Here is a 13058-nt window from a genome sequence, read left to right on the forward strand (position 1 = left end):
TTAAACTAGTCTGATATTCATACTCTTTGAACAACTTAGTTTAAATCTAACTATCTAAGTATTCCTCGTATTTTGGCCGAAATCACCGAATCTCTAGAGTCTAGACCTTTTAAGTCAAAATGATTATTACAAAGTGTCTTGTTATCCTTTTTCAAACCTAAATGTTTTTTTTTTATAGTGTAAATCACTATTTCTTATACTGAGGTTCCAATTTTTTTATTTTTTGGCACTCAATACTGATATAATAATGAAAAAAGAATGACAGCTACTAATCTGTGGAAAGACACATGGGAAAGTCAAATCAAATAATTGTGGGTGTAATAAGGGTATGGCTACCTCATCTAGGCCCTTCTTTTTTCTATTTTCTTTCAAAATAATCAAAGTCAAAATAGGGTTTGATCCCAAGAGTCGCTAATCGATCGATGATCCGAGTATGAAATAAGTACATTACTCCATCGTGACCCGATCTTATGATGTAATGTTTAAGTACACGTTCATTACAAGTTTATAACAAAAAAAAGTTACAACACCGTTTCCTTACTAACTAAAATATCTATTGAACATATCGATAACTCAACTACTCATTATTTTTTGATAAACCAAAAATATTGAAGAATATACGAGCAACTGAGTTCATAAGCCCATAGACAAGGGCAAACGAAAGCATTAGTGCTCGTGAAAATTAGATTTGTTATATTTTGACTAGTATTTGTTATGTTTGACGTTTATGAAAGAAAACCTACTCCAAAGGGCTGGCTGGCTATAAAATTCATTTCACAATTAAAATTTAGGGTATTGTTGATCCTAAATCAAAGGTTGGTAATTTCGTTAATTAAAGTTTAAATAATTCCTGGTTATCGAATGAGGTTATTTGTAAGAATTATGAGACTCAAAAGACAAACATCATAAAAGCCTCACGTTCCCACAATAAATTTCATGCAGACGAAGCCAGCCTACTTTTTTAGAAATGGCCCTCCTTCTTATCTCAAACCAGCTTGACCGTCCCGGGTCTGATGATACATCAGTTCTGTCTGGTCCAAAGGCTAGTTTAAAACTTTTAATAGATTCAAATTTTTATTTTGTTAACAAAAAGTATAAAAAAAGAGTTATAAAAACAAATATATATTAAAAAAATTTGAAGCTGATGATTATATGTTTAGTTTGTCAGGCTCAAATTTTGATTGAAATAGTTTCGAAATCAAAATCATGACAAAACATTAGAAAATGATTATAAACAAACAAAATAATACAGATGGTAAAAAAACTTAGAGAATAAATCTGAAAGACTAAAACCAAATAACCGCATAACATGAAGCATAATCGTTTGTATTAGTGTCATTGATGTGTCACCATCCAAATTCAATTCTGTACAATGCATGTTGTTAACAAAACAAAAAAATCTGAAACCAAATAGAAAATGTCTCCCAAAAGATAATCTGATTTCCAAATCCAATCCCACATAACCCAAAAAAGATAAAACCATATTATATTTTCACTAAAACCAGCTCAAACTTTCTTTTGTTCTACATTAAACAAGCTTAATTTTAGATTAGGTCCTAGTTGACACCTATTGGGATGAAAAAAACAGAACATACCATAGGCTCATCTGCATAAGTAATGTGTAAGAAAGAATGATTGCTCTTCTCATACTCAGCTATTTCGGGGGGATGAATCTGAATCCTAATGAATAGTTGATCTGCTCTGTTCTGTGCTGCTTCCCAATCATATTGGACCCTGCAAAAGCTGACACTTCTTTATCAGTCTACACTTGCAATCCATGCATAAAGAAAAATCACAAAACAAAATAAAAAGCAGACCTATTTAGATATATTATTATCATATATCTATTCATAGAACCATTAGACAAGAATGATCCTAATCAATCTTCACATGCTAATCAGCTTGAGATTTTTTTTTTTTTTTAAATGAACATTGGATTTTTATAGACAAATTAGGCTAATTCAAGAAGTCACTTCAACTAAAGCCTTGATCTTCAAGAAATCACCAAAAGAAAAGAGAGTACATTTTAGAATCATAAAATCCATGAATCATAAATCGAGATCACACTTTGTCCAAGAAGATTTAAAACCCATCACTCTTCTTCATTTCCCTTATCTTCTCTCTATCTCTCAATTCTTTCTTTTGTGGGGTCTTACAAGTCTTAGCTCCCATGATTTCAGTTACAGTCGAGAAGATGAAAATAACATTTCTTATTTGCAATTGTAATAATGCAATGCATGTTCGTACAGTTTCAGTTTTATGAGGGAAAATAACGGAACCGCACGAGTGAAAAAAAAATGGCAAACAATTCTCATAATTTAAAGCCCTCGTGATGTATCTTACCATTTATATAAAAAAATCTTGCCCATCTCATACTCAAAAAAACATTACATTTAATATCACTATGGACCTAAGATTTTTTTCATTTCTATCTAAGCTCTGTAAATCAATCATCTATATATATACATGTACTTCACCATTGTACTTCTCATCACAAAACCATCTCTATCTCTCTTTTATTCATCATTCATATTCGAAACCTCTCATTCTATACTCAAAATGAAGAACAAGTTCATAAAATCATGCGAAAACAAATTCAGAATCATGAAGAGCAAATCCATAGTTCTACCTTGTTGTACATCTTCATGCGAGAGTTGCTGCGACAAGGTTTCTTGGGGATTCAAGAAGGAAAATGAAGCAATACCTAAAGATGTTCCGAGAGGACATTTGGTAGTGTATGTTGGTGATGATTACAAGAGGTTTGTGATAAAGATGAGTTTGCTTACTCATCCAATCTTTAAAGCATTGCTTGATCAAGCGCAAGATGCTTATAATTCATCAAGACTATGGATTCCATGTGATGAGAACACTTTTCTCGATGTTGTTCGTTGCAGTGGCGCTCCTCAGCATCAGAGAAACTGCATTGGCATGTAATGTTAAGAAGGGAGGGATTCAAAAGACATATTCATTTGGTTTTGATTCATCATCCGGTTCTATGTTTCTAGAGAGAATTAATGTTGAGGATTGATTTAGATAATCTTGTACACTAATTAAGTAAGAGTTTTCGTAATATAAGTAATCATCTATCGTATTATATAAGTGAGTGTTCACTAAACATGTTACATTTTCAAATGTTTCCAAATAAACTGAAACATTAAGACTATGACAAATATCTGAAGACAAATAGCAAAACTTCCAACATTATCTGATCATGCTTCTGTTCTGTGTCATAGAAAAAAACTTGAACTTCTCTGATGTAGATATTGTCAGAAAATCAAACAACTTTCAGTTTCTAGCAATTGTCTTGACTAGCCAAAGGGAATGAGTTTGCAGCTATCTTATTCGAGTTTAGAGCAAACTTGAACTCTTTTCTGATGCAGATATTGTCAGAGAACAGACACAACTTCCAGTTTCTATCAATTGTATCTGTATTATTCTACATCATTAAAATGGATGAATGTCAAGAAGTAAGATTTTTTTGTTACTCGCAAATGAAAGATTATGACAAAGAAGATATAATGTGTTTGTTATTGCACGATAGGCTCCAAGAAATGGCCATGAGATGCATAGGATAGATATTAGTCTAATATCTAAAAAGAGAAACTCACATAAAAGGATTCGAAATGTTTAGAGAAAGGCCAGAAACATACATTTGAAGCCAAACACAAATAAATCATAAAGTCTTTTGTCAACGGTGTCAAATCCACATTTACCAACATAAAAAGTAACAAGTTAACAACGAGTTTTACACGTAAGTTTTTATATCATATATATCATACAAGGTGTGACACCATTCACATTACAATCAAAAACTCAATTCAAACATTAACACAGCAAAATTAAAATTGAAACAAAACACAAAAACACAGAACAGAAACAGAGGAATGCTCTCTTAGCAAATCGGAATCGGAGCTCCGTTCCATTCCTTGAGACAATCCATCAACGGATCAATAAGTTTACCTTCACACATAGCAGTGAAGACCTTATCAAACTCCTCTCCCGGAGACACAACCTTTTCTCCAGTCAACAACTTCGTTCCAAGCTCTTCCCTCACGAACCTATACAACGGATACGACCTACATTCCTTAATCCGGTTAGGAATCGGCGCAGTTCCATTCCCATAAGCCGCTCTAGCCGCTTCAACTTCCTTTGGAAGCACAGCCTTAAGCTCCTCTTCAAAAGCTCCAATCTTTTGAAAGATCGAAGTCACTGCATTCTTCTCAGTCTCACCGTTGGACAAAGCGTGATCAACAATAACTTGTCTTAGTCTCTGCATCAACGGGTACGTAGCGCTACAAGGATCATCCACATACGTGAACACTTGCTCACGATCAACAACCTTAAGCAAGTCCTTCTCGCAAAACCTTGACGGATGTAACTCACCGTTGATTCCAGTGGTTAACACTTTCTTAGCAACTTGAGAAACTGTGTTCTTCACAGTTTGTCTCAGATTCTCCTCCAAATGTCTCAAATCAACAGCTTGACATATCCCCACAAGGAACGTTGTTGACATTAGCTTAAGAATATCCACAGCTTCAGATGTTTTACGAGACGAGATCAAACCAAGAGAGTTCACATCTTGATTATGTTGCTCAGCTGATTGAACATGGCTTGTGACTGGATTAGCCAAGTATTGAAGCTCAGAACAATAAGAAGCCATAGCAATCTCTGCTCCTTTGAATCCATAATCCAAACTTGGATTACTCGAAGCAGTTAGATTCGAAGGAAGTCCATTGTTGTAGAAATCATTAACAAGCTCAGAGAATTGAGCAAACATTAGCTTCCCAATCGCAGCAATCGCCAATCTCGTGTTATCCATAGAAACTCCGATTGGTGTTCCTTGGAAGTTACCACCGTGAATCGCCTTGTTCCTCGAAACATCGATCAACGGATTATCGTTAACGGAGTTGATTTCACGCTCTATCGATTTCGTAGCTTGACGGATTACTTCAATTTGAGGACCTAGCCATTGAGGAGATGTACGAAGAGCGTAACGATCTTGTTTTGGTTTCTGCAATGGATCCATCTCGTGAACCTTTTGAGCTAATTTCATGTATGAGCTTCCGTCGAGTATGTGCTCCATTATCGCCGCCGCTTCGATTTGTCCGGGATGATGTTTTAAACGATGAGTCAGATGATCGGTAAACTCAGGTTTCCCGCTCATAACCTCCGCGAAGATCGCTGATAAAACCTCCGCTAACACCGCTTGGACATTCGCTTCGAATAGAACCATCGACGCCATTCCAGATCCAACCGCCGTGCCATTAACGAGAGCTAAACCTTCCTTAGGTTGTAAATCGAAGAATCCAGTACTGATTCCGGCTTTCTCAAAAGCTTCTTTCGCGGTTAGCGATTCACCGTCGGGACCGGTGGCTTTGGAATTAGGACGGCCGGTGAGAAGTCCGGCGATGTAAGAGAGAGGAACGAGATCGCCGGAGGCGGTAATGGTTCCACGGAGAGGTAGTGACGGAGAGATGTTGTGGTTGAGGAGACTTGTAATCGCTTCGAGGATCTCGAATCGGATCCCGGAGTATCCTTGGAGAAGAGTGTTGACTCTGACGAGCATGGCGGCTCTTGTGGCGGATTGCGGCAGTGTGTGACATGTCTCCTTCGTGTTTCCGAATATTCCGGCGTTCAAAAATCTGAAATCGGAAATAAACTTTAATTAATTAAAATAGACCCGACCCGACCGGTATCACCGACCCGGTATATCTCCCATGCAAATTGTATACTCGTGAGTATGCGTTATCCACTTAAGCCACTAATTTATTTATTTCTCTGATCACATTCCTAATGAGTTCTCTAATTATTAATTAGTTATATAATATAAGGTATAGGATTTAATTAATTACCTAATGAGTTCTGTTTGTAATGCGGTGCCGTTTTTGGTTCTCCGGTGAGAAGTAGCACCAAAGCCGGTGGTGACTCCGTAACTGTCAGTACCTTTGTTCATGCTCTCCATAACCCAATCACTGCTAGCTTTCACACCGGCTCTTGAAGTCTCCGCTAACTCAACCTTAACGCTGCCTCCTACGGTGGAGATGGCAGCAACTTGTCCGATCGTCAGTGTTTCTCCGCCAAGATTCACGACTGGTCTACGATACTCTTCGACCATCTTCTTCACTTCATCTAAATGACTTCCTTTCATTTGATCCGCTGCTAAACCCCAATTCAATGGATCTGCCAAAGTCTTCGTAGTAACCGCCACTTTTGTCTTCTCTCCTCCGCCGCACAACATTGCTTCGATTTGATCCATTGGTTTTCAAGAAGTTGTGTTTAGGTGAATGAGATCAGATCTCTTGTATTGTTTGGTGAAAGGAGAAAGAGAGAGTTTGAATTGTTGGTGGTTTTTGGTTTTCTGAGGAGGAAGAAGAGAGAAGAGACGTTTAAATAAGAAGGACAATGTTAGTGTTGTTGTTAGGTAAGGACAAGAGAAGAGAGAAGAGAGAACACAAGTTTTGATTTTTTGGAGAAAAAAAGTGAAGTATGAGGGGTGGGTGAGAGTTTAATGATGACCGTTGGATGAAGATTGGTGATCTAATGGTGGATAATGGAAAACGTGAATTTGGTTTGAGTCGCAAAAAGAGTTTGTCAATTAGTTTTTAGATTTAAAACGCGTTTGGTTTTGGTTTGGTTTGGTTAAATTTGTGTGTTCCGTCAAATATCAACCTCAAGCATCGAAAAGGTAGTCGTGGCTGGTGGCTGAGGAATTGAGAAGGTAATAACTAATAAGCGTTTTGCGGTTGGTGAGACTTTTTGGAGACAAAAATGTTTATACGAGTGATTGATTATGGTTTGGGAATGAAATGGGAGTAGTTGTGGAACGTAGGAATGTAGTTCAGTCAATTCAAGGTCGTCCCCACTAATTTCGTTTTCAAAAAATTATTTTAGTTGCTATTTGTAGTTTGGTTTTATTGTGAATATTTGTTTATATGTATCAAAAACAAAAGTTGCTAAAAAAATGTATTAAAAAAATATATTCTTATACAACTAACTAGTTGAAGTCGAACCAAACCAGCATGAATTGTTTATCTTATTATATTTTTCTTATCTATACTTGAAATTTGTTTTGGTGAGAAAGACCTGTCCTTTTATTTGAAATTTTATTAACCAATAATTTTTTTCAGTTTCAACACTAAACCGAACATTTGACCTCAAAACATATATTTAATTAGTTTGCTATTATGTTAATGATATTACAAGATTTGTATAATTTTGGTGACTCCAATTAAACAAATTATATACGTTTCCAAATATGCTTCTCTATCAAGTGTAAAGGTTTTTTTTCATAATAATTCAGTACATCACAAAATATAAGGAATAATTTGTTAGAGGAAATGAAATAGAACAAAAAGAAGCAAGTAAATGTATACACAATGAGCTAGTGACATGGATGAAGACATATTTAGAAAATATAAGTTTTTGTTTTTCTTGTAACATATATATAGTCATATATATACCATCGGTCCATGAAGAATGGAACATAAATTTATTATTGTAAAGAACCATTTCTATCTAAGTAACATTGAACCCTCTGTGACAATTTTTTTCTTTGGTTTGCTATCTTTGGACTATAGATGTAGAATAACATGCAAATTAACGTCAAGACCATGTCACTTTAACATAAAAGGTGACAATAAGCTTGTCAATCATCGATGGTAGATGTGAACGTAATTAGTTTCAAAATGTTTTACCCCGATTTGGTCAGATCCTAAAGTACTTGAAACTTTCGAGGGTCATTTATTTATGTAGAATATTGTCATCTCATTAACTAGCTCAGAAAAACTCTTGTTATAATATAGATAGATATTCAAAAAAATAGGGTACGTAGTATACTTGAGACCTTGAGCTACCTAAAAAATTAGGAAATTTCAATAAGAATTTAAATTTGTGGTGGAGAATATATCATTACGTAGACAGGAGGAAGGTAAACCGATATTAATGCGACGCAATATACACCAACTAGAAGCTAAGTAAAGAAACACACACCGTTTGCATGACAAACGAAATGGCATGTACGCAATATTTACGAACATACTAAAATGTTTTGCTGGTCTAAATTGAAACGATCAACTAATTACAAGGAGCCAAGGAGCATGACATTAGGTGTTTAAAATAAAATAAAATTGAGTTAGGTGCTTAAATGATCTTTTACTTTCAAATGGGAAACAGAAAGAGGGGAAAAAAAACAGGGAAATTTAAATTAGACAAACAAACATGAATTATTGCTTTGTAAAGCCAGATTTGTATTACGTTGAAAGGTAAAAGATTCAATATGATTTCGATCATAGTCTATTTTGTTGTAGGTTGTAATAACATAACGTGAAATCGTCTAACTTGTATATTAGATGATCGGACCAATTTTTTTGTTTTTGTTTGGTTTTATATAGAAAATATCTAAAGGAGAGTTCGATGGTGATATCGAACCACTCTTTTAACTTGATTGCTGCTAATAAATAGCCAAAAAACAATATCTAACATAATTTAAGACAAATCAATGCGTAAACAAATAAAGCTGAGACGGAAATGTAAAGGGTCTCCGAACCAAACAATTATGGCTCAAAGAAGTAGTGGGTTGGTAAGATGGGTTCATTGAAAAACACTTGCATGTGTGTATGGCTCTTTACCACATCTTCTATTTCTTACTAAACATTCTTCATTTTTTTGTCCGCAGATATTGTTTGACTTGTCGGTAACAGTTTTTTTTTATTAGTGAAAGGTGTATCTGTTTTTGTTTTTAACAGGACCCCATTGATGATATTTTTAGGCCTTATTTTATACAAATACAAAGACTAATTGAGAGACCATTTTAAGATAACACCATGTATCACGAGGCAGATTATTAAACCATCAATCAACTGATGTTTTCTTCCTACATCATCACTTAAGTTTAATATTTTCTTCAATATTTTTTCAAAAAAAATTATAAATACGGCTGAATAACTTGTTTATTTTTCTCAACATACAAACCTTAAAAATCAATCCAACAACAATTTTTTTGGGGTTAATTGATGAGTTGTGGACGGAGCTCATACATCTTTCCGGTGCAATAAAAACCCCTCGAAAAGAAAAAATTGAACCTATGTTTTGGAACGCAAACCCCTTACACACTTGGTGACAACAAACTTACCAACTAGATGTTCCGAACTTGCCAACTATTTCTTTTTATAATTTTTTTTTTTTGAAAAATAATAGATGCCTAAGGAATTTTTAATTCTTTATAATAAATTCTTTTGTTAATATATAAAAAAACAAATATTATAAAGAATCAAAAAATAACTATCCCTTATGCATATAATATCTGTTATCCACTCTTCAAGACTCTTAACGCATTAGCTTCGTCGAACCTAAAATGCTGACTAAGCCAAGAAAAATAAAAAAGCACTCAAGTATATATGAAATTACGTGAGCCGTGAAAAAATAGCTAGAGGACCACCAACCACAGTGGCAAAGATCGATCAGGCACCACTCGTCTCACCAACCCCTTTAGTATCCTTTCACATGTCCCACATTATCTCAAATTTTACAATCATCAAACGTCATTTGTCCAAATCAGCCACATATATAAAACTTCCTCTTCTTTATAATACAGTACTAGTAGATAAATGCATACCTCCGAATCTCCAATAGCTTTATGACGTCTTTGAAAACAACATCAAGTTCTTGATAGTTTTAGCACAACACCATTTGCTAATCAATATCTTTTGTGTGTCAACAATTATAATCAGTGATTTTTCTTTGTGTTATATGATAAATATAGCAGGTCTATAAAATATATGTAAGCTCGTAAAAAACTCACTAATCTTGATGGATGTCTTAAGATTATCAAATCACATATACTCTGAGAATATGACAAACTACATAATTTCCAATCGTAAGAAAAACCGTAATTAAAATTTTCTTAATCTCCTTGTTAGATACAGAATTTACTAACCAATATATTCTCCTAATCAAACATGCTCTCTTGATTTTGTGAGAGTGTGTGTGTAGCTCTCTCCTACAAACCTGACTCTGATATCGATCAGTGATTGCAATGGCAACACTAGCTTTGAGAAAGTAAGCGATCAAGCTCATCAAACCCATCATCTTCATCATGTTCCACATTTGTCAACTGTTTTGGTGTCGTAGTAAAACCATCAAGCTTGGTTTGTTCATAAAAGTAAAGTCTTTGTGAATCCCATTCCTCTTTCAATTTCTCCATTCTCTCTCCCATCAACTCTTTCTCTTCTGATATATGCTTTATGTCATCAATCTCCATTATTTCTCCTGCACCTTATAAGATTAAGAAAACAAGGGATAAACATGATTATACCACACCAAACATTACTACACACATGCTTAAAATCTCACAGAGCTCAAAATCAAATAAACTTTGTAATTTTGCTCTTTCAGAGATGGGATGGGAGGGAAACAGCACCAATAGTAAAACTTAGAGAAATAAAAAAAATTGCGCCTAAACAGTTCATATAAAGTAGCATACCTTCGACTGCACGCTTCTTGGCCTCTGCATATTCTATAGACATTTTATCTAGGGAATTCAGATCAACTTCCTTACCCTGATAAGCACAAAAGCAGCAGCAAGAATGGTGCAATATAAGATACTTTAGTAAAGAATAAAATCAAAACTGTTGGACATATATATCCTTTATCTTGGGGAAAGAGCCCTAGAGATATACAATTATGCAAATCCTGGGAATGTAAATACTTCAATATCTCGTTCTTACCATATCCAAATGAATAAATTGGTTAATACTAGTGTCACAGATTAACCTGGCAAGTCAAGATGAAAATCATATCACTAAAAATGTTATTTCAAAATTTAGTCCTCCGAAAAACTCAAGGGTCAAAATCACATACTTCTCATAGGCAAACCGCACACGTGCGTTCTGTAGCTCGGTTAATTGATGAATTGTCTTGGTTGCAGATGTCTCATCCACAGCTCCAAATATTAACATGTTCTCATCAAGCATTTTTTTTGCCACAGCAGCAGCTATCTCTACACCTTTATCTTTTGCCTCAACTACAAGATCCCTAAATTTCCCAAGCTCTTCTGCAAGATGAGAACTGTACAAGTTTAGTATGATACTCAAGATACGGAGAGCTTCAAACGAATAGAAAAAAAAAATAGTTGAAATCAGCAAAAACCCAAAGAATGAGTCACATCACAGCAGCTTTCACGTTTCAGGCTTGAAAAAACAAATAGTGACAAATGATAGATAGATCAAACTTGTGACATATACATTATAAAAAGGTTACAACAACCACGACAAAAGGTGAAACACTTACGAAGTGAGATATAGATTCTGAACTTGGGTTTAAAGGGTTGGATCTCATGAAGGCAATAGAGACAGTAAAGACCTCCAAGTCTCCGTGAAAAAGAATCAATACTAACCATGTGACCTGTAGAACATAAGGTTGGCTTGTGTGTTTAGCTAGGAACAAGTACAAAGTGAATGCAAACAGCAACGGAAATCCAACAAAACAGGAATTAGACCTCAACGTACCAATGGTATGAACATATAGTGACTGCATGAAAAAGGCTAGGTTGCTGTTAGGACTAGCTTCATATATATGAGAAAACTTTCTAGATAGCCAGACACTCTTCATATCAGCAAAGGTTGTCAAATCATCCTGAAATTAAAACCAGAAGAGATTCAAGATTCAACAAATTGGGAGATGGAAGAGAAGTGAAATTCAAAATTTTCCTTAAGCTATAACAAAGATTGAGGAAAAAAAAAAAAAAAATACCTCCACAAACTCGTCTATCAGCTCATCGATATCTCTCTTGAACGGAGAAAGATTCATTCCTGAGTCCTGACATACACAATGAAACATGGAGACAAAGATTTAGTACCAAGAACAGAAAAAATTGGCTCTATTCAGAATTTATCCGCTGCAACTTTTAAACGATTTTGTCACACCCCTTGGATACAAAACATGCTAAGTAAGCTACTCATAAGTCATAACACAAAATTTTCGATAATCTAACATGAACCCACCAACATACGTATAAGAAAACACCAACCCAGATCGTTAATTAGAGACAAACATGAACACACATCACCTTTAGGGATTAGGGACGAACACGAACACAACTAATCGTCTTCCTGAATTGTTTTTCCAGGTCTCTTCCAGACGAACACGAACCCAGATATAGAGAGAGCACTGAGCAATTGACAAAGAGATTGAAGTCGATTTCTTGACTCTCCTCTCCTCACTTTATTTGACAAAGAAAGGAACAAGACTGAAACTCACATTCTTGATAAACCAGTTGAGGTTTCAAACAAGAAACCATCTTTTAAGGGACCAAATCCTGCAGCCTTTCCATTTTCGATTACATTTTCCAACAAGCAATCAGAATTGACTGAAACTCTACTATTTAGAATCACAAGCAATACATATTTCTCTGAAACTAAACACAAAATCAAAGAGTTTTGTGGACAGAATTCATTTAGGCATATCATCGAACACTTGGTATGCAATATATAATAAGCTTTATATCTTGAGTCAAAAGCTAATGAATCCACCATTGACTATACTACAAAAGCTAATGAATTGATAAAAAGCAGTTTCTAAATTCCAACTTCTACAATTTCAACATTGTTTGTAAACGAAAATTACATAACTTTACCTATTAGAGAATAAAATGCTTCGAAATTGAGAAGATGATGATGTTGGAGACGATTACGGAGAGAGACGACGGTAGTGGCCTCAAAACAACGCCGGTAACTATGAGATCGATGAAGAAACGATGCTCGTGAGAGAGAGACCACAGAGGGGAATAATGTTTTTTGCGTTTCATAAATGAAGAAGGAAAGAAAAACCCATATATTATATGCACATATATTTAATATGTATGTATAAGTATAACCTAACATGTAAAGTCTAATACTTCTTGACTTTTTAGTCGATCAGATTTTGACACATTTTTTGAAGAAAAGTCTATACAATCTCTCAAGTCCCAAAAGTCAAGACCGAAACTTTTGAGACAACTACACGTTACGAGTTTTTTTTTTTTTTTGGTAAAATATAAAGTATTTATATCATTTTCAAAGTTT

The 13058-nt window shown here is 34.8% G+C and overlaps 3 protein-coding genes across 12 annotated transcripts; 1 reads left to right on the forward strand and 2 right to left on the reverse strand.

Annotated features, from left to right (window-relative positions):
* Positions 1-2323: 2323 nt before the first annotated feature.
* On the forward strand, positions 2324-3220 carry AT3G53250 (SAUR-like auxin-responsive protein family). 2 transcript variants are annotated; one of them, NM_001339604.1, is made up of 1 exon: positions 2324-3220. In NM_001339604.1, the coding sequence occupies exon 1, from the start codon at positions 2467-2469 to the stop codon at positions 2932-2934; it is 468 nt and encodes a 155-aa protein (NP_001326813.1). In that variant the 5' UTR covers positions 2324-2466; the 3' UTR covers positions 2935-3220. The 2 variants fall into 2 exon arrangements, with proteins under 2 accessions (NP_001326813.1, NP_190893.2); NM_115185.2 differs by having other exon boundaries at positions 2491-3110.
* Positions 3221-3654: 434 nt separating this feature from the next.
* On the reverse strand, positions 3655-6751 carry PAL2 (phenylalanine ammonia-lyase 2). Its single transcript, NM_115186.4, has 2 exons — positions 5853-6751; positions 3655-5642 (listed from the first exon to the last, which is right to left on the reverse strand). Exons 1-2 carry the CDS (start codon positions 6254-6256, stop codon positions 3893-3895), a joined length of 2154 nt encoding a protein of 717 aa, NP_190894.1. The 5' UTR covers positions 6257-6751; the 3' UTR covers positions 3655-3892.
* Positions 6752-9683: 2932 nt separating this feature from the next.
* AT3G53270 (Small nuclear RNA activating complex (SNAPc), subunit SNAP43 protein) lies at positions 9684-12917 on the reverse strand. 9 transcript variants are annotated; one of them, NM_001084807.2, is made up of 10 exons: positions 12632-12786; positions 12256-12313; positions 12065-12165; positions 11749-11814; positions 11505-11631; positions 11287-11400; positions 10858-11050; positions 10725-10770; positions 10481-10556; positions 9760-10272 (listed from the first exon to the last, which is right to left on the reverse strand). In NM_001084807.2, exons 4-10 carry the CDS (start codon positions 11803-11805, stop codon positions 10043-10045), a joined length of 843 nt encoding a protein of 280 aa, NP_001078276.1. In that variant the 5' UTR covers positions 11806-11814; positions 12065-12165; positions 12256-12313; positions 12632-12786; the 3' UTR covers positions 9760-10042. The 9 variants fall into 9 exon arrangements, with proteins under 9 accessions (NP_850690.1, NP_974422.1, NP_850689.1 ...); NM_001203147.1 differs by having other exon boundaries at positions 9912-10266; positions 12632-12836; NM_180359.2 differs by lacking the exon at positions 12256-12313 and having other exon boundaries at positions 9684-10272; positions 12065-12217; positions 12632-12917.
* Positions 12918-13058: the final 141 nt, after the last annotated feature.

Source organism: Arabidopsis thaliana, chromosome 3 (genome assembly GCF_000001735.4).
Source record: "Arabidopsis thaliana chromosome 3, partial sequence".
Classification (NCBI taxonomy): domain Eukaryota; kingdom Viridiplantae; phylum Streptophyta; class Magnoliopsida; order Brassicales; family Brassicaceae; genus Arabidopsis; species Arabidopsis thaliana.